General features: G+C 42.1%; 1 protein-coding gene across 3 annotated transcripts in view; it reads right to left on the minus strand.

The window, feature by feature from the left end:
- Positions 1–1924: 1924 nt before the first annotated feature.
- LOC106924911 (nuclear receptor coactivator 3-like) overlaps positions 1925–19474 on the minus strand; it is a 48276-nt gene continuing 30726 nt past the window's right edge. For 2 of the 3 annotated variants that reach the window (XM_088005401.1, XM_088005400.1), the window contains 18 exons: positions 17245–17345; positions 16946–17120; positions 16655–16846; positions 15238–15324; positions 15002–15145; positions 13680–13827; positions 12982–13580; positions 11379–12337; positions 11173–11296; positions 9750–9992; positions 8708–8914; positions 8355–8472; positions 8060–8231; positions 6475–6837; positions 6243–6353; positions 5389–5653; positions 5118–5310; positions 4576–5035 (listed from right to left, as the gene is read on the minus strand). In XM_088005401.1, the coding sequence (XP_087861527.1) occupies positions 4807–5035; positions 5118–5310; positions 5389–5653; positions 6243–6353; positions 6475–6837; positions 8060–8231; positions 8355–8472; positions 8708–8914; positions 9750–9992; positions 11173–11296; positions 11379–12337; positions 12982–13580; positions 13680–13827; positions 15002–15145; positions 15238–15324; positions 16655–16846; positions 16946–17120; positions 17245–17345 (4430 nt within the window). In that variant the 3' untranslated portion in view covers positions 4576–4806. Of the gene's footprint in view, positions 3827–4575; positions 5036–5117; positions 5311–5388; positions 5654–6242; positions 6354–6474; positions 6838–8059; positions 8232–8354; positions 8473–8707; positions 8915–9749; positions 9993–11172; positions 11297–11378; positions 12338–12981; positions 13581–13679; positions 13828–15001; positions 15146–15237; positions 15325–16654; positions 16847–16945; positions 17121–17244; positions 17346–19474 lie in introns of those variants that run through there. The other variant, XM_014998868.2, reaches the window with a different exon arrangement.

A 19474-nucleotide genomic window follows, 5' to 3' on the forward strand; every position in this document is an offset into this window, starting at 1 on the left:
CCTATTAATGTACACAGAGAAACTTTTTTATTTTTAATTCCAGGAGCCAAGCTATTTAACACACAATCTCCTTAAAAGCTTTCATCGCACCGCTTTAGCAGCCAGGTTATTACCGCTGTCCGCTATTCAGCAAATATTAGCTAATTAGCTAATATGGCACACGTATTATTACTAAGCGTTGTACAAAGATGACCAATTCACAAGCCGACTGCGCTGGGCTCCGACCCAATACCCATCTATCATTTTCCAATTAGTATTTTCAATCAGGGATCTGCCGTGGACACATTTCTCAATATCGACACCAATTTCATTTCTACGCTCATCTCATGATATACAAACGTGAAGGAATCCTTATGTCACCTCGCTTGTATTTTAGCTCCCTCTAGCGACATCACAATTAATTACACCCATTTATTCAGCGGTTAAAATAAAAAATGTGGAAAACCACAGGAAGACAACGGCGCCCTCTTCTGGTAATATGGTGACATTTCACAAACAATCTAGACAGAATCGCAGGAGGGTTTTGTGTTTGATGGAAATAATATAGGATTTTAAAATGTTTCTAAACATTATCCGTTTATTATTTCACACAGTTGATACTGACAAAATATTTGTCGTAGTAACACACCAACATACACAAATTTACAGATGTAGTATGTTCTTTCATTCATTTATTACAACTAAATTGTAGCCAAAATACATAATCCGTGATGAGTGGTTCCTTAAACTGAGGTCAGGAAAGCCTCTTCTGAAATAATTACAAAAGCATTTATTCCATTAGTCTGTGTTTGTAATAATATTTTTTAATATATTTTGTTTACTTTAAAAAGGCAGTATTATATATAATATATAAAACCGACTATTTGGAGCGTTTGTAATTCCATCATGAACAACATACAATACATGATGTGTTGCTTTAATTCTTTCAGGCAGGTTTGAGAAATCCTTGAATCTCCCGTGGCAACCATTCAGCTGTGCAAGACGCCTGGTTGGACCGGGTGCAATCTATGCAGATGAAGCTCCTCAGAGCTGCAGTTTCCAAGCCTCCACCTCACAGAGTAACACTCAGCTCCTTCAGACTAGCCATCAGAAATGAGCAAACTCCTGGGGGAACTGCATACTGAGCTCATCATACGAGCTCCTTCTCAGTAGAACGCTGGTGAAAAACATTGTGACTTCCTGAAGGTGGAGCGTCAGAAGGAGCAGGAGTTTCTTAAAGAGACAGAGGCGTTAAATAAAGTCAAAAATTTTTCAGGTCATATTTGACATATGTAGCATTTTTACAACTGAAGGTAACAGTTAATTTCTTAAGCCATAAAATGGCATCATGTGCCTAGAAAATACACAATCCTGCCCCCTTAAGAAAGTATAATTGATTGATTTTTCATTTTATGCAGGATTTAAACAGTTTTTTTATTTGTTGCAAACATCGTCAAGTCTCAAGTTTTGAGAGATACTGATATACTCAACCGTGACATAGCCATAAGTGAATGCCTCTCGTATGATTTTTTTTTTCCAGTGAAGTGCTTCAGAAAGTATTTAATATTTTGTCATCTTGACATTTTATCAACTCTGTTATTTTTCTTTGAATGTTTATCCAGGACATGAAAATAATGGGCTAATAATGACTAATCAAATCGGAGTAAAAAACTGCCTTTGTAGTTGTGAGTAAAATGAACAGATTCAGATTTTTAATATAATTTTGAATAACTCACCACGCTGTCTCAGGGAAAAAACAGATCAATAGGTTTTTGTTTTTTTTCCTCTTTTGAATAGACATGGACTTCTAATGTGCGGTTTGCCCTCTGAGTCCTACAGACAATCCTAAATCAGCAAAGTTCTCCAAATGTTAGATATTTTACTGGTGCAAAACAGGAAGAATAAAAGCAGCAGTTTTTCTTTTAAAACAACATTAGACCACCAATGAGAAGGCAACGAGGTTTTATTAGATCCACACTAATAAAAACAGATGATTTGCACGCAGATACGAACACAGAGTCAGAGTCGAGAATGTTTAAATATAAATTTGTATTTACAACAATATCAACATCGACAGAAAAATTTGTAATATACATCCCGTAAAATGTCAGCTTATTCCACCTCCAAACGAAGAAAAACTAAAAACGTTTTGTCTCTTTTGTACTTCATTTGACTCGAAAAGTTCCTTTTTCGTTCTTTTTTTTTTTTTTTTGAAGTAACAAAATCTGGACAGCTTAAAAACAAATGCTGCTTCCTGAAAAATAGAAGAATTATTGATATGTTTCAAAGTGGATGTCATTCCATTGGTATTTCTCGAACACAGCAAAAGCATGCTTTTTGTTTCCTGGAAGTGGGGGGAAAAAAAAAAACTTCCAGCAGGTTCAAAGTTTCAGGTCCTCTTTGCTATGATGAGCCGAGCATTTTCCTCCATTTCCAGAACCGTCCTATGTTGTTGTTTTTTTTTTGTTTTTTTTAAAAAAATTTTTAAACAGATCCATGATATGTACCCATTTACCATTCCAATAATAGATAACACATCTCATAAAAAAAATGTACATCAAAAACCTCAAACTATACACAGATGTGGAAAAATATCTTTGGATTGCGCGTGTTGAAAAGGTAGATCCTGCCGGTCGATTAACAGTCGAAACAAAGATGGCGTGAACTAAAAAAAACAAACAAAACAAAAAAAACAACAAAAAAACTGCAGCTCGAAGGAGACGGGAGGGGCGGGGGTGTCCTAACCAAATCGACGAACTCGCTCTGACGAGTTCGTGTCTTTTTGTTCCTTCACTTTAACCAACCCTGCGACCGTGTCCAAACCCAGACCTTCAACACAGTAGACGCTCCTCGTTTATTTATTTATTTTTTTTAAAAAGTGCCTTGCTAAAAGATGAAAAACAAACCCAATAAAGGGGGAAATTAAAATCATTCAGGAAACGACAAGAACAGGAACCCAAACGTGTTGCAAAAGGTAAAAAAAAAAAAAAAAAAATCAACCAAATCAGCTTTGACCTATGGGACACAAAAATACAACCAGGTCTCTTTTTTTTGTGCAAGAACGGGCCTATAAAAAGCAGGGCTGATATATATTTCTCCACTATTTACAATTCATATTCACAGAAGACATACGAGACATCTAATACTGCAGTACCATTCGTTTTTTGTCGTTTTTTTTTTTTTTCCTTAAAAACATGGATTATGATGCTCAGTTACAGTCGAAAGCATAGAGGCAAGAATTATTGCTCCAATCTGCATAATGTTATTAGTAAACTGTGTGCTTATAGCTTCCAATGACTTAAGAATGAGGTGCATTTAAAGGCTAAGGAAAAAAAAAACCCAAAAACAAACTAAAACTGTTGTAAAGGCATTGAATCTCTAGTAAGGCTGTAAAGATGAAGGAATATTGCATCCACCTTTTTTTTTTTTTTGCTTTTTTTCCCACTTCTCCCCCTCCCCTCCAGAAACGAAGAGGCTTCCTGGTAAAGTGCAGCCGCAGCCAGTCGTACCGTAGTCCTGTTCTGTATCCTGGCTGCGGCGCTGAATACTGCCCGGCAGCTCCGGGTCAGCCACCCAAACAGACCCGGGTCGATTTTGCGCTTCCAAGTCTCCGACTTGGAATAAAACGTTTCGCACAAAGCAGTCTCTGTGGCCCACTTCTTTTTATTGCAGTACAGTCCCACGTTACCTGACTGTACCCAGGCTTCTGAGTCATCGTTTCTTACTTTCTTTAGCAAGAAGAGGGAGTGGGGGCTCAGGGGGGGAGGTTATCTACCGTCTGGGGCGTCCTGGTCCAGTCCACGCTGTCCCAGCTGGAAGAGTCCGCCAGATGTCCTCAGCAGAACTTCTGCAGAGACAGAGGTCCACCATGAAACCATTGTTCATGTCGTAAAGATGAATACAGTACTGTGAAAGTATTTTTTTTTTATTCCTTGTACTGTTATTTGTGCAAACTATAATGACACTGAAATTTAAAAATTGAACAATTGAGCACTCCATTAAATCGGACGGTTTGATGTTGAAGTGAAAGGAATGGGCAAAAATGTTTTGTGTGAATGCAACAAAAAGTGTCCCTAATGTTAACTCCAAGACATGCGCACACACACACACAAACACACGCACACTCACACAAAACAAATGCAGGAGCCAAAAAATGTTGCAATTACAGAAAATGTCAGCAAATACCTCCAATCAATGACAGAAAAGCAAATTAAAAATGTTGCAACAACAGGAAATAGAAGCAGAAGAAAAAATGCAGCAAGTAGCAAAAAAAAATAAAAAAAAAAAGCATAAAACGCATCAAACTTGCGCCATAAAACGGAAGTCCTCCCGGCCACTAGGTGGCGTCAAACAGCAAACTGTACTCAGTAAAGCAGGGCTGTTGTATTTTAATGGGATGTCAAGTCAGAAGAAGAATATTCTAAAGCAGCAGCATATTTAAGGCAGTAATGTTACCTCCCCCTAGTGGTCTGGAGGATTTCCGTTTTGTGGAAAGAGTTTCCAGCAGTTGTATCTGCAGTTGTTTTAGCCATTTGTGGCACTTTTATTTTTTCTCTGACTTTCCGTGATTTTTTTTGTTTTTTTGTTTCTGTTGCATTTGTTTTTTGTTTTTTTTTTGTATTTGTGTGTTTGGACTTTGCATCATTCACATGTTTGCAGCATGTTTTGCTGTTTGCTGCACATTTTCAGCTGTTGGTCAACGCAGCGTTGAAAACACGTTCCCAAACCAAAAACCATGAACTTTATTTTCCTCTTACCTCACTATTAGTTGCTACTTTATGATCGTCTGTCACATTGCAAAATCCTGGTTGCATCAGGATAAAATGTCTAAATGTTTAGAGTTTTGTAGTACTGTAACATCTTATCTACCGGATCGGGTCCCATTGGCAGTCTGTTCATCCCCATTGGGTTCATCCCCATCTGGCCTTGCATCTGAGCCATCTGTCCTGCTGCTGGGCCACTAACTGGTCCGGGTCCACTCATTGTGGGGTTCATCATCATGGGTCCAAACTGGCCCTGGTTGGCCTGCTGTGGGAACTGTTGCTGAGGATAAGGGCTGGATAGAAACAGAAATAGAGTCAAATACAAAAAAAAAGCAACAACCCTGGAATATCCAGTGAATGGATGATGGTACTCACTTATTTCTCTGCATTCCTCCCTGTGGCCAGCCTTTCATGTCTCCAGACGGGTACATGTGCCCTCCCTGGGGATTCCCCTGCATCCCTGCCATCATGGCGTTCTGTGGAGGCCCCCCCATTCGGCCTTGCATCATGTTCCCTGGCGGGCTGCTGCCGGGAGCCATGAATGTCGAGTCCCCCTGCTGGTTCATCCCTGTAAAAACACCGGATATGAAGTTGAAACCTGAGAATCGTCGATTCTCGTCGACCGTCTCTGCCTCACTCAGCTCACCGTAGTTGCTTGCGTAGTTAAATCCCTGCTGTCCGGGCTGATTCATCGGGGGCCCTCCCATGGGGCTCTCCATGCCCCCAGGTGCTGTGACGTTAGGAGGAGGACTGAAGCCTCCTGCCGCTGCTTGATTCTGTTGTTGCTGCTGCTGCTGTTGGTGCTGTTGGTGCTGTTGGTGCTGTTGGTGCATGATCATCGCCACCCTCTGCCTCCTCATCATGTTTTCCCTGTTGCGCTGAGCCATCATCTGGGCACTCAGGAAACCCGGCTGCAGACACACAACAACGCATGCAGTCACTGGGTTTAGTAACCCATTAACTCATCCGACTGATTGTGATTCTTTATCATCAAATAATTTAGTAATCGATTAATTGTTAACTAAGCACACAGGCTCAAAAAAAGGGCGATTTTCTGAAAGAGCAATATATTCAGAGCAGTAATTAAGTCAAAACTGTGCAAAAAAAAAAGAAAACATTTTCATCTAAGCTAACAAGAACCTTCGTCTGTAAATAGGTTCTACCCAAAACTCGTGTTGATGGTATAAGTAATTTTTAGCTACAAATGACGAAGCATTCACTAAAAGAATGTTATGTCATTTTAGACCGTACAATTTGTTAGTTTTCTCTGTTTGCTTGAATTATTTGGATATTTGCATCTAATACAAGCCTCAAGTAATTATATAAAAAACCTGCAGAATGTGGAAGTTTTTAAACTCCAAATAATCATCAAAATAATAAATTAATCGTCAGCGTAATCAGTTAATTGTCAGAGTTATTGACAGATTAATGGATTACTAGAATCACTGCTAGTTGCAGCCCTGCTGAGCTGAAGCGACATGCTTGGTGCTGGCTGCTTACCTGACCACTCATCCCTGCTGACTGCATGCCGGGCTGCATGGCTGAGCGCATGACGGGGTTTCCTCCAGGGACGTTTTCCATTTTCATGCCTTGTCGTGCCTGGTTCATAAACTGCCAAGGAAGACACAAAAACGCTTTTCAGTGCGCCTGAAACGGTTACAGCAATTTAAGGTTAATCGAAACACAGAAGAAGAATTGATAAAAGATGATTCCCAGGGTTCTGTGTGTTCACCTGCTGTCCCTGTAGTCTCTGCTGCAGCTGCAGTCGGAGAGGCTTGGTGGCGGTCATCATGCGAGGACGCTGCATGTTTGCGCGGGGGTTGCCCATGGCCCCCATGCTCGCCATGCCAGGGAAGCCTCCTGTCTGGCCCATCTGACTCATCATGGGGTTGAAGCCGCCAGGCGACGGGCCCTGCATCGAGCTACCTGCGTAACCAGGCTGCATTCCCATCGACTGGGGGCCCGGGTAAGCCTGGCCATACATTGGCTTCTGGTCCAAGCTCATGGAAGAGTCCAGGCCTGGAAAGGGTTCTGACGGGAGACATGGGCCCTGGACCTGATCCGGGCACGGCTGGGGGCCTTCGGGTCCCTGGGCCTGCATGAGACGAAGACAGAAGTTATGGAGGAAAAACTTTACCGGAGCGGCAGGGTAGCATAGCAACAGAGACTGAGTTATCGTTGCAGGCCTCCAATAATAATAGTGTCATTTTGAGACTATTTTCAAGTGATATACTAATAAAAGCATAATAATGCAAGTTCGATCTCTCAAAATGACATGTTTGTCATTTTGTAAAGAACACAGAACAATGCAACTGGAAGATATTTTAAAGATCCGGTAACACTTTATTTGAAGGGGTGTGCATCAGAATGACATTACAATGTCATAAACATGGGGGAGTCTACATGACTTGTCATGTCAGGAAGAGTCTTTTGGTAAATAATGACACTTTTAAAGCAAATTTGCATTAAAAGTTGGATTATTTAGCATTAATTTGTAAATAACTACATTTTTAGACAAATTTGCATTAAAACGTACATTAAAAAAATCAAGAAAAAGAGTCAACTTTGCATTGAAAGTGTCATTATTTACCGAATGACACGTCATGACAACAGTCATAAACATTCATAAAGACTCCTTCATATTTATTACTGTGTAATGTCAGTCTTATGCAGACCCCTTCAAATTACCGCAATATCCAAGTTAAAATCAGCACAAAACGGTAAATAAAACAGTAAATAAAAACCATCCACAACTAAAACCATAAATAAAATGGACTATAAAGTGTCTGTTAACAAAACTGCCCATCAGAATGGAAATGATCAAGCTTACTTCATAGCTTCGTTGCTTATTGTAACAGGCTTTCTTGTATGGTCAGTCTGGTCAAAACATCAGTTTCATTTATTCACGTCATAGAGACCATGCTTAGTGGTTAGTAGAGTTTCTGTACATGACATCCTTCTCAAGTTGGTTTATAGAAACTTTTTAAATAAAAATCTTAAGACTTATAATGCTATAATTGAAAAGTTTCACTGCATAAACGTTTGAGTCCAATTTCGTTTCATTTGACGAAGGGGGGGGGGGCAACTTCACTCAGGTGTCCAACATCAGTGTCTGACCTCACAAATGCATTTCTAGAAAAATGATTGGAAAATTCCTGAAAATGCCTCCATAGAGTTGAAACTGCTATAGCAGCAAATCTGATGAACAGTTGGACGTGTTGATGGATAATGTGTCAAATGGATAAACAATGAAATGGATGTGTGTGACAAACTGCAGTGAATGCTACGCAAATCTCTTGCTCCAAGTTAGTCTATACCTGGCCCACTATTTCAGGGATCCCCAGGGCTCGATCTATTTCCTGCAGAGCAATGACATCAGCGGTCTTGAGCAGAGAGTCCAGCTGGTCCAGAAGAGCTCTTTCATCAGTCGGCCCATCGTTACTGGGCAGAGTCCCCAGCAGCTCCTCCAGGGGATGAACAAACGTGTCCCTAAGTCAACCAAAGACACGAAAACGATTAGGTCTCTGTCAGAGACTACAAAGTCAACGACTTATCAGTGTCTTAACTGAACCTGAAAAACCCAAAGGTGTGAAAAAGCAGCAACATATTCACCTGTTTGTACAATTTTGCGATCTGTCCATCCCCATGGCGGAGTCAGGCCAGGAGGGAGACTGAGGAGGAGGGCCGTTTCCACCAAATGGACTCATGGCCATACCGCCTTCATTATTACCTGCATAAGAGATAGTGGACGTTCTACGTATTAAAAAAAAAACCCTAGTGAAACATCCTCCATAAAACAGCTTTGATCCATTTCAGCAGATAGTATCTTGAGTCTGGTGTAATAATGTGCAACGTAACAGATTTCTGTAACAGCAGTTTGACTTTCATATTTATATGTTGGTTATTTATTTATTTTTTTTACTTCATAAAACCCCACCCAGCTGATCACTGATCACATGTCGTACCCATATCCATGAGTTGCTGCTGCAGCATCGATCTGGGGTTCGCAGGGACACTGTTGGAGCGGTTCATCATGGGTAATCCCATCTGGCCCGGACGAGCCATGCCCGGGTGTCCGGGTCCGGTCACAGGGTTGCTGTTGGGCCTCTGCATCCCCCACTCCCCTGGAACCACCATAGGAGGGCGCTGATGGATACCTCTGCCCATTCCTCCTGCACAACAAAGGTCAAATGGTTTCTGGGCCTGCAGCGAAAGTTTTAATTGATTAATCGCATAAAACAGTTTAAACGTTCTGCAAAATTTTAACTTAAAACCACTTAAGCTTATTTTATAGAATATTAAAGGGGCAAGTTCTTTTTTTAAATAAGAAAATAAAGTTTTTCTTGCCTAAAACGAAACAGCATAAAATTCCTTTAAAGTATGTTTGATCATTTGTAGCAAAGGATGCATCTGCAGCTAAAAAAATACTTCTGACATCAATGTGTGAAAAGCTCGGCCCTTTCTGCTGGACTTATCAATACAGTATAGGGTTAATATGTTGAGTATTTTTAGATTAACCAATAAATAACTGGTCAGCAAAATGTGCTTAACAAGAGATTTTTTTTTAAATATATATTTGAACCAGTGAAGCTAAGACTGTGGTAACTGAGGAGTTCTGGGTAGAACGTATTTACAGACAAAGACGGTTTCTCATTTTTAAATGCAAAATGTATATATGTTTTGTACAGTTTTGGCTTAATTATTTCTCTGATCATGTCTTTCAGCAAATTACCTTTTACTGAGTCCATATACTCCAGTCAACAATTAATCGATAACAAAATTAGTAGATGATTATTTTAATAAATCAATTAATCACAATTAATTTGATTAATCACTTCAGCCCCAATAGTTTTGAATACAAGCTTTGCAACTCTGCCAACACAGCACCCTGAAAATCCCATCTATTTAAGTATTTCGCATTCAATTCTGCATGGTGTCCATCTTGTTTTTATTGTGTGTGTGTGTGTGTGTGTGTGTGTGTGTAAAGGTTTTGGTGTTTTAAATTACTTGTTGCGTTTCCTCGGGGTGGACATACGCCCATGCCTCCGGGGAAGCCGTTGGGCACCGGTCCGGGTCGGATGGAAGGATCCATGTTCTCCTGTTTAACCAGCGATGGACAGGGGACGTTCTGTCTCGCCGCCAGTCCTCCACCTCCAGCTGCCATCTCTCCATCCATGGGCTTAGCATCCAGGGACAGGGCTCTCTGGAAAGGCACGCGCTGCGCTGCCAGGCTTGGGACTCTTTCCCCATCTGAGACACAAACGTCAACAAGTTCAGCTCACATTTAAACACTTAAACTGAGGAAACTATTAACTCCCAGAGGAAACGAGAAAACAGCAACAACAACAAAACAACACTACGAATGGTAGAGCTGGAAGTAACGATTACTTTAGGTGTTGATTAACCTATCAGTTATTCAGATGATTAATTGATTAACTGGATAAAAAAATGACTAAATTCCTCTGATTTTTCAATTAAACCATCTTTATGCATTATTAGAAATACTTGAAAAGATGCAAATAAACAAATAATTATGCAAAACACATAACTAAATAAAATTTTCATTTTGAATATGAAAATGAACATCTTATTGCTGAATTTTATGAGCTGCATCTGCAGCCAAAGCAATACGTCTGACATCGACTTTCTGTGAGACTTATTAGTGCAGAGTAGGGCTGCCATGTTGATTACTTTATGGATTAACTGATTATTGACTGTAGATGGCTAAAACTAAAACTACGCCACTTGAGGATTTCTGGGTACAACATATTTACAGATAGGTTGTTTTTTTTTTTTACCCTAAATAAAAATATATGTATATTTTTGTACGGATTTTTCTCAATTACTCCCCTGGGTTTTGCTTATTCAAGAAATATCTTTTTTCTAGTCTGAATACTCCAGTTGACAATTAATCAATTACTAAATTATCCATCCATCCATTTTCTTCTGCTTATCCTGGATCGGGTCGCGGGGCCAGCAGCTTCAGAAGGGAGGCCCAGACTTCCCTCTCCCCAGCCACTTCTTCCAGCTCCTCCGGAGGAACCCCAAGGCGTTCCCAGGCCAGCCAAGAGACATAGTCCCTCCAGCGGGTTCTGGGTCTAACTAATTCAATATTCGTCAACTAATTGCTAGATTAGTTGACGAATATTTAAATTAATCACAATTAATCCGAGTAATCGCTTCAGCCCATATAAATTGATCTGCACAGCCAGTTTAAAACCTGATACTCAGAGCTGCTCTGCATCCCATCTGACGGAGCTCAAATTATGTTACAAAAGAAGAACTGGAAACATTTCAGTCATGTGCAAAGCTGTTAGGGAACCACCAGAACACCTGCATGCATGAATACTTCATCACGGCGCAGTATAATTGTTTTTCTACCACTCATTCATAGCATTTGATTATGACGTGTATAATTAAGACGCCTCACCAAGTAGCCCGTCAGACATGGCTCCAGGCTTGTTTCCCGTCTCCTTCCCGGCTCTGGAGTCTGGCTCAGGATAGAATCTGGAGTTGCTCCGCGGAACGCCCAGGATGGTCTCCAGAGTCTCCGTCTGAAGAAAGAGAAATTATTCACTGCAAATGTAACCTGTTCATTTATTAAATCCGACCCCATCTATGAATTCAAAGTCCTACCTCATCAGTCGGCTCCAGCTTCACCTTCCCGTCCATGGAGTGAGGGCCCGAGCTGCTGACTCCGCCCGCCTTGCTTCCTCTCCTGTCCAAATCCTCCAGCTTTGGCTTGACGTCGCCTCCTTCCTTAGAGTCGTCTTTATTGAGAAGGTACTGAAGGAGGGGGCGGGGCTTCTCCTTTTTGGGGCTGTGCTGCTCCTTCTTGGGTTCGGGTCCCTTCCCGCCCGCGGCTCCGGCGGCGGCGGGCCTCGGCTCCGGCGTCCCCGCTTCCAGGCTGCTCTTGCCCGTGGCCTCGGCCGTGATGCGGGCCACGTCGTCGGGCGTGTTCCCGTTCTGCAGCAGCTTGTGGAGGATCTTGTGTTTCTCCTGCAGCGACTGGCTCGTTGCCCCGGACGACGTCAAGGCGCCGTGATTCCCGTTGGTGGAGGACGACACTCCCGTCGTTGAGGACGGGCTGGTGACGCCGGGGGCCCCGTCCTTGGTGTCGGGCATGGAAGCGGGCGCCGAGCCGAGCGTCTGATTGGGCAGTTCGTCTGTTGGAGAGGTGAGAAGCTGCAGGAGCTTCTTGTTGCACTTGTCGGGGGCCCGCCGGTTGGAGTCTCCGGCTCCGATGCACGCCTGGCTGTCCGGCCGGTCCGGAGGGCCCTCGGTGGTCGGGGTGTGTGGGTGCTGCTGCTGCGACTGCTGATCTCCCCCCAACGAGCTGCCCGGACTCTTGGATTCTGAATATGGCGGGGGGCCTGCTTTACAGGGGCCGCCTGCTGCCTGATTGGTGGAGTTTATGCTCGGGGAGCTGTCAGGCTTTTGTGGCGGCGGCGATGTGAGCGACGGGGGCATCGGGTTCCCGACGCCCTCGCTGATGGCTTGCAGGGCGTTTAAGGAGCTGCTGGAGTAGCTGGCTCCTCCTGTTCCGGCTCCAGAATGGTTCCCAGTATGGCTGGAGCTCATGGGGGAGTTTAAAGCTGCAACATAGTATAAGACAAACAAACATAAGAAAGCAGAACATACTTAAAAGTTGACCTCTTATGCTTCCTTGAATAGGTTAGGATAGGTCTATGAGCTATACAAAACATGTTCATTAGATACTTTGTACAAAATTATTCTCAGAAAATGAAATTTCAGTTTTAAGGCTCTGTCACTTTTATGCAAATAAGCTGCTACGGGCCACGCCCCCAACTAAATGTTTAAACTTACACTTTTACATCTCCACTTTGAGTGAACTGACTAGCTCAAGGGTGCGTTTAATATTTTTTGGCACAGAAAGTGACTAATTTTGCTATTTCCATCAACTTCCTCTAATTGTAATAAGAGTTACTTCAAAAGAGGAAAAAAAAAAGAAAAAAGAAAAACCATTGATAGAAACACGGTTTAAAAGTAAAAGGAAGCCATGTAGTTATGTTCTTTGTGTGAATGCATACATGTTCTTCATTACTGTCAACACTTGTCTACATACAGCTGGAAATCCCAGGTAGCTGACCAAATGTGCTAGAGTTTCAAATGGAAGTACAGAAACACGCAGAAAGAGAATTCTGCATCATAGGTCCGCTTTGAAATCCATGTTTAGCGACTGTATTAACTTATAGTTGACTGAAAGTTTCAGCAATACCTCCAGGAGAGAAGGGACTGGCGCCCGTCTTGGGGCTTCCTCGGACTCTGGGTGAACCCATGACGTTGTGTGGCCCGTTGATTCCTGGACTGGCTTGAGTGGGACTGGTCATACCCATCCCGTACGCTCCACCTCCATGGAACTGGCTCATCTGTTGCTGCTGCTGCTGCTGCTGCTGCTGGTGCTGTTGGTGCTGTTGGTGCTGCTGCTGCTGCTGGTGCTGCTGCTGCTGGTGCTTCTGCATGCCGTGATGGCCCATCGGATTCATCTGGTTCATGGATCCCATTTGGTTCATCGTGTTCATCGAATGCATGGAATTCATCTGATTCATCTGACCCATGTTGTTCATCTGATGCATGGGATTCATTTGATTCATCTGGTGCATGTGGTTCATCTGGTTCATGGGATTCATGCGGCCGCCGACGGCGTACGGGGGGCCTCCTCTTTGCGGCATGTTGCCGTGCTCCATCATGCCGTAGCTCCTGTTCATGCCCATGTTCCCCCCTGGACCCATGTTCATCTGCTGGCTGGGGTTGTTCACGCCCATGTTTTGAGGCCTCATGGGGCCGCTCTGTGCGCCGCGATAAGCACTGTGCTCCCTGCAGAGAACCGACAATCAAAATGAGGAACGAATGTTCGAGGAATATCAACGTTTGGTGAGACTGTGGTTTTCTTTTCCATTGCTAAAGCATTTCTACCTTTGCAGCAGGTGCGTGGAGAGGAAAGAGAGCGGCTCATTCGTGTTGGGATTCCTGCAGAGCTCGGTCCGTGTCCGGGCCGTGACTGGCGTCCCGTCAGAGAGGGAGAAGCGATAGAGAGGCGTCTCTGAGTGTCCGTTATGGAAAGCTAAAAAAATAGAAAAAAAAAAGTGATAAAAAGTCCCATTAAAAAAAAACAGTAACCAAATTTTAAACAGAATGTTGATTTCATGAATTATCAACTACAGTGCATGACAAAGGTAGAGTTGAAGATCTCTGATATTTTGTTGCTGTAACACGACAAAATGTCTCTGTAAAGTCTTTAGTGAAGTTTTTTTCAAATAGATTGCTTCCAGGCTGTGCATAATTAAGAAGAATAGTGATGAGTGGGGAATGAAAGCAAGATCAGTGTACCTGCAGATTTCAGCTAGTCAAATTTAAGACTTAAATATTTTTTTAATGCCACAATGAATTATATTTAAGACCACAACATCTATAGATGGCTGAGGTCTCCTGTTGTATTACAATGAAGCACAGCAAAACTTGCTAGCTAGCAAGCATATATTAGGAGTTGGTTAGCGGTAGCCTTGACTGCCTTGAGTTGCAGGAAGCGATGAAGACGTCTGTGTGCAACTCAAACTTTTACCTGACAGAGAAAAAAACCTACATGTACCAGTTTAAATAGTCATGTCACGACAAAATTTAAGATCTGTGAGTAACGTATTAAAGGCTAACTCACATTTTGTAATTCATGTAAGACTTTTTAAGGATCTAATTTTAGATATATTAATTTAAGACATTTTAAGGATTTGCAGACACCCTGAGGATGCTTTCCGTGTTAGTTTTCCTCCATTCAACTTTAAACAGGTGTTCTCATGATTTTCTCTTAACAATGGCTGGGTTCTTCTTGGGACGCAGTTCTGCCAACAAGTTTTCCCACCTGATCTGTTTTATTTTATTCCACACCTTTTTTCTCTGACCACTCTGGTAAACTCCAGAACACCTGAGGCATGTGAAGATGAATATTCATGTCACAAAGGACTAATAGAGTGCAAATGTGGCAAAAAGTTTTCACACACTTTTAAAATGCCAAAAGAAGATTCAAAGTATGCAAGAACCACAGGATTGTAAAGACGTAGATACAATAAAAAACATAAGGTTTGAAATTTATCGGTCCTCTGTAGAGAAACCCTGCCAACTGCTAAGTTTCAAATTGTAAGCAACATGTAGGCAGTCTTGTTTCGCAAATGCAAACACATGGAAACGTTTTACTGTGACAAGAAAGGTTTGACTGCCAACGAGCCAGGAGCCTAACAACATACCGTCCTGATAGTGGCGTTTGTACGACCACGGCTGTCCTTCGCTCCTGTTAAGGAACATCTGCATGCAGCGCCTCACCAGGTCTTCCCACCCCGGCAGCATCGAGGTGTGCAGAGCGCTCTGATGTTCAATTTCAATCAGCTTACCTGCAACAGAAGACGCACAGTTAAAAGTTCAACTCTGGCTCGACTTTCAGCAGACGCGCGCATGTGCTTGACGCAATGCAGCGCACGCTTACCAGAGAGCTCATGGCGAGTGCTGAACCTCTCCGTCCTCTCGACAGCCGTGATTCGCCGCGCTACGCAGATCATACATGACTGCAAATCTGAGGAAAGAGGCAAGCAGGGTTAGACCCGGTCGGACTGAACTGCAGCTCAAGGTTCGATGATAACTCCAGGATGTGACACAATTTAGATTCTGCAAAAACAAGAGCACTGAAAAGAACAACCCCAAAATTCAGTAATTGAACAAAAATATATGGATCTAAATAATCTACATGTAATTGATCGTGGCGTACTGCAACGGCAAAATAAAAGCCCAGACACATTAAGGAGGACGTTTTATTTTTTTAATACGTGTTAAAACAATGTGAAGCAGATGAGATATACAGCTCTAGAACAATTTAAGAGACCATCTTAAACTGATCAGTTTCTATGATTTTTCTTTTTATAGGTAAATGTTTGAGTAAAACCAAAATTGTTCTTTTACTCTATGAACTACTGACAACATGCCTCCAAAATTCCAAGCAAAGATTTAGTATTTATTTCCAGAAAATGAGAAATGGTCAAAATAACGATAAAGATGTAATGCTTTCAGACCTCAAATAATTCAAAGAAAACAAGTTCATATTCATTTAGAAACGACAATGCTAATGTTTTAAATTGAAACATTAGAATCGTCGTATTAGTATTTGAAACGTTCAACTCAGGAGGAGTTCAGAAATCAGGTTTTCAAAGGGGTTCAGTGCAGTGAGCTCTTCATTTTTTCCAGAGCTGCATATAAACATATTTATAGTCTGTATTTGCAGATTTAAAATTAATTTAAATATCGTGAAATGTTAATTTTGAAGCTGGTTACTGTGCAAAGCGCTGTTCTCTGGAGTGAAGGAAGAATAGAGACAAGAGATGGAGAGAAAAGGTGAAAGAAAGATACCCAGAGAAGATTTTTAGTCCAAGCCTTTGAAAACAACCCTAATGTCAACATCTGTTACACATCTGAACACCTATAATATAGTTAGTTAATACTGTTTAGCCTTTATCTGACATAATATTTGAAATACGATTTCAAGGCTTAATTTTATTATTATTTTTTATTTCTCTTATTATTTATACAGGTTGTCTCATTGAAATCCAAGCTCTCCTTTGCAAGTGAGACCTGTTTTGATAAAACAAACCAAAAAAATAAATGACAAACACAGCAACAAAATACGCAAGTCAAAAAAATTGGCTTATTTAAACAAACAAAAAAAAGAGCTACGAACAAGAGCAAGTTTAATGAGAAGATTTCTCTTTTTGTCTTAAAGGAAATTTGAATTGTCCACAGAGTGGTGTTAAGAGTTCAGACAGCCCACCACCACGGTTTAAAAAAGAAATCCTAGAGGAAACCCTGCAATGATTATGAACCCTTAGACATTCAAAGCTGGGAACAATAATTACCATCTCCCTCCTCCATCATGGCTCGCGGCTGAGTGAGAGCAAAACACTGCATCGTCTCGTAACGCTGGCCACCTGGCCTCTCTTCAGGCAACCCATGACTCTGACCATAAACCAGGTTCACCAGCATACGACAGCTAAAGGTCCGGCTTTTCTGTTGGGGCACATCTCCACCCCAAGGTGTCCCGTTTGGTGCTTTGAAGAGAGAGAAAGAGGCAGCAGGGTAAAACGGGTGAGCGACAGTGATCAGGCAACATCCTGCATCCAGCGTCTTCGTGTCGGTAGGAGCCTCACCGCTAGACTTGGGCAGATTCCGGCGAAACTCGTCCCTGTCCTCATCGTGGATGATGTTGTACACGCTGGTGTTGATCAGCTCCTCCTGCTTGTACTGCAGGTATTGCGTCACGTTGTCGGACACGAACACGATGCTGCCCTCTCGGTTGACCACAAACAGAAAGCCGTCCAGCGCCTGAGAGCAGCGACAACGAAAATATTTATTCTCAATGACCGCAACTTATTTTAAAACGTGTTGAGTGGGGATCAGCGAGCCGGCCTGCTGCCTCGGGGGGAAGAGATTATCAGCGTCAACTGACCTGCAGGAGCAGGGGCCCCAGATGGTCCTTGTCAATGACCCCCTGACCAGTAGAGGACACGTCTGCTTTCTGCACGTCGTCGTCATTGCAAGAGCTCTTTCCTAGAGAGACAGGAGACGCACAAAGAGAATGGTAAAGGTACGATGTCCCTAATAATTTATATTATTCAACTTGAATGGAATGGTGGGAACTACTTTCCTCATTTTATAAAATCCCAAAAGTGGCCACTAGAGGGAAGCACAAGTCCTCTGTGGTCAGCCTGCATGCCTTTCTATTTTTAAAATCACCACATGCTTGAGTCTTTAATAGATACCACCCCATATAGCAGGGTCATCTGTAGAGCATGACTCTACAGTAGATATGAAGCAGAACAACACTGTGTGTGCATACAAAAAAAAAAAAAATATATATATATATATATATATATATATATATATATATATATATATATATTTGTAGACCTTCCAAAGTGCTAGGATGTGAGCACAGGTGTGTTGAACAGTCAATAATAATAAAAAAAAAAAAAACATTTGAAAGAAAAAGGGAGAAATGTCATCCTGCTTTATTCTGTCACTATGGCAACCTGGTTGCACAACAAACTGACCCGGATGCGTCTGCTCGCCTTTACCTCCACGGATGATCAAGGTAACACGTATAAAAGGAAAAACTTGTCTGTCAATAACGACTTAATGAATTCAGAGAAGAAATCAAGATCGGGTCAGTGACTGCATCAGCGTAAGCTGAGGTTTCAAACCGATTCGATTTCTATACCACAGTCATGCTGTTCCTATGTTTAAGGTGCCAGAAAAAGTATTGGAGGAACTTCTGTTTTTCTGGCTGCCCCTCCCTCACTTGTTACTGCACACTGCTGGCCAGCGGGCTGAAAGGTCTGTCTCAAAACAAATAAAAAGCTGTTTGTTATATACAAGAGAAATTACATTTGTTGAGAATCTCATATTGGCCTCGGTTAACTAGAACTGCAGAGAAAAGCTTTATTTTCCTTGACCAGTAACAAGGAAAATACTGGTCAACACTCTTTTTTAGGGGTAACTCTCTCTCAAAAAAAGTAAATATATAAATAAATAAAAATCATTGTTCACATCAGTGGACACACCACACTAAGCCCTTCGAGGATGCACATGCAATCCATGCAGTGTGCTGACCCTGTGGTTGGAAGCGAGGTAATCTTAGCATTTCTGCATAAGAATGAAACAAGAGGAAAGATGCAGAAAGCTTCTGAATTTTCTGCGATCTGTTGAGACATCTTCATCAGGCTGTATTAAGGAGTACAGAGTGCTGCAAAGTTGCTCAATTTAATCCTTTGGAGGTTCCAGACTGTCTGCTGTGCAAAATGCTGGATTTTTGGAAATCCTGAAGTAGAAGTAAGGCTCCACATTCTTGAGAGAACAAATACTGAGAATGATGCATCAGCAATGCTCGCAGTACAGTCCTGTGACGTGGCCTCTGGTCGCCAACATAAATAACTAATGATGGCAGGAGAGCTCGAGAATACTTTGAATGCTGTCCTTATGGCTTCTTCTAGTATGTATCTTAAGAAAAATTAAGATCACCGGGTCAAAGTTAAACAAAAACCAGAGATGAGGAAACGAGCGGCAAAAGTTCGTTTCTAATTCCTAAAGTGAAAACAATCGCAAAATAACATTTGGGTTAAAAACAACATATTGGCGTCTCTGCTGTCATTGGTTTTAAGGCGAGAGGCACAGTTTGGCACTACCAGACGCACGCTGTCACCAACAACAGCCTCGAGCCATGACCACCAAGGACTGGTTTCAATTACTGGTGTTCATTTACCCCAGGCAACACAAACAGCCTGACTGGACGCTGCCGTGAAGTGCCCCGGCCATCAGCCTCGCACCGCACTTCATCACCGGCGTCATCTGTCCTTAAGCCTAACTTTATCCACTGTTTACAAATCAACCTTTTTCCCTCAGGGAGACTCACTGGAGACGGCTGTTAAATTCCTCAGACCCGACTTGAAACCAGAGGAGACCAACTGCACAACACGCTTAGTTAGACCATTTAGATCCTGGAACGAGGCAGCCGAAGACTTTGTTTTATTGTTTTTATAATATACTGCTAGCTTTGATTTTTATTGATTTTTTCTCATATTTTTAGTAGTACACCGATTGCAGTTTCCTGACCAATCCCTAATCTTTAAAAAGTCTCATCTGCCAATACCGATTCTTTTGGTCCAAATATAATGGCAAAG

This window comes from Poecilia mexicana, unplaced genomic scaffold (assembly GCF_051168715.1).
Source record: "Poecilia mexicana isolate PSO_F unplaced genomic scaffold, ASM5116871v1 scaffold_5, whole genome shotgun sequence".
Taxonomy (NCBI): domain Eukaryota; kingdom Metazoa; phylum Chordata; class Actinopteri; order Cyprinodontiformes; family Poeciliidae; genus Poecilia; species Poecilia mexicana.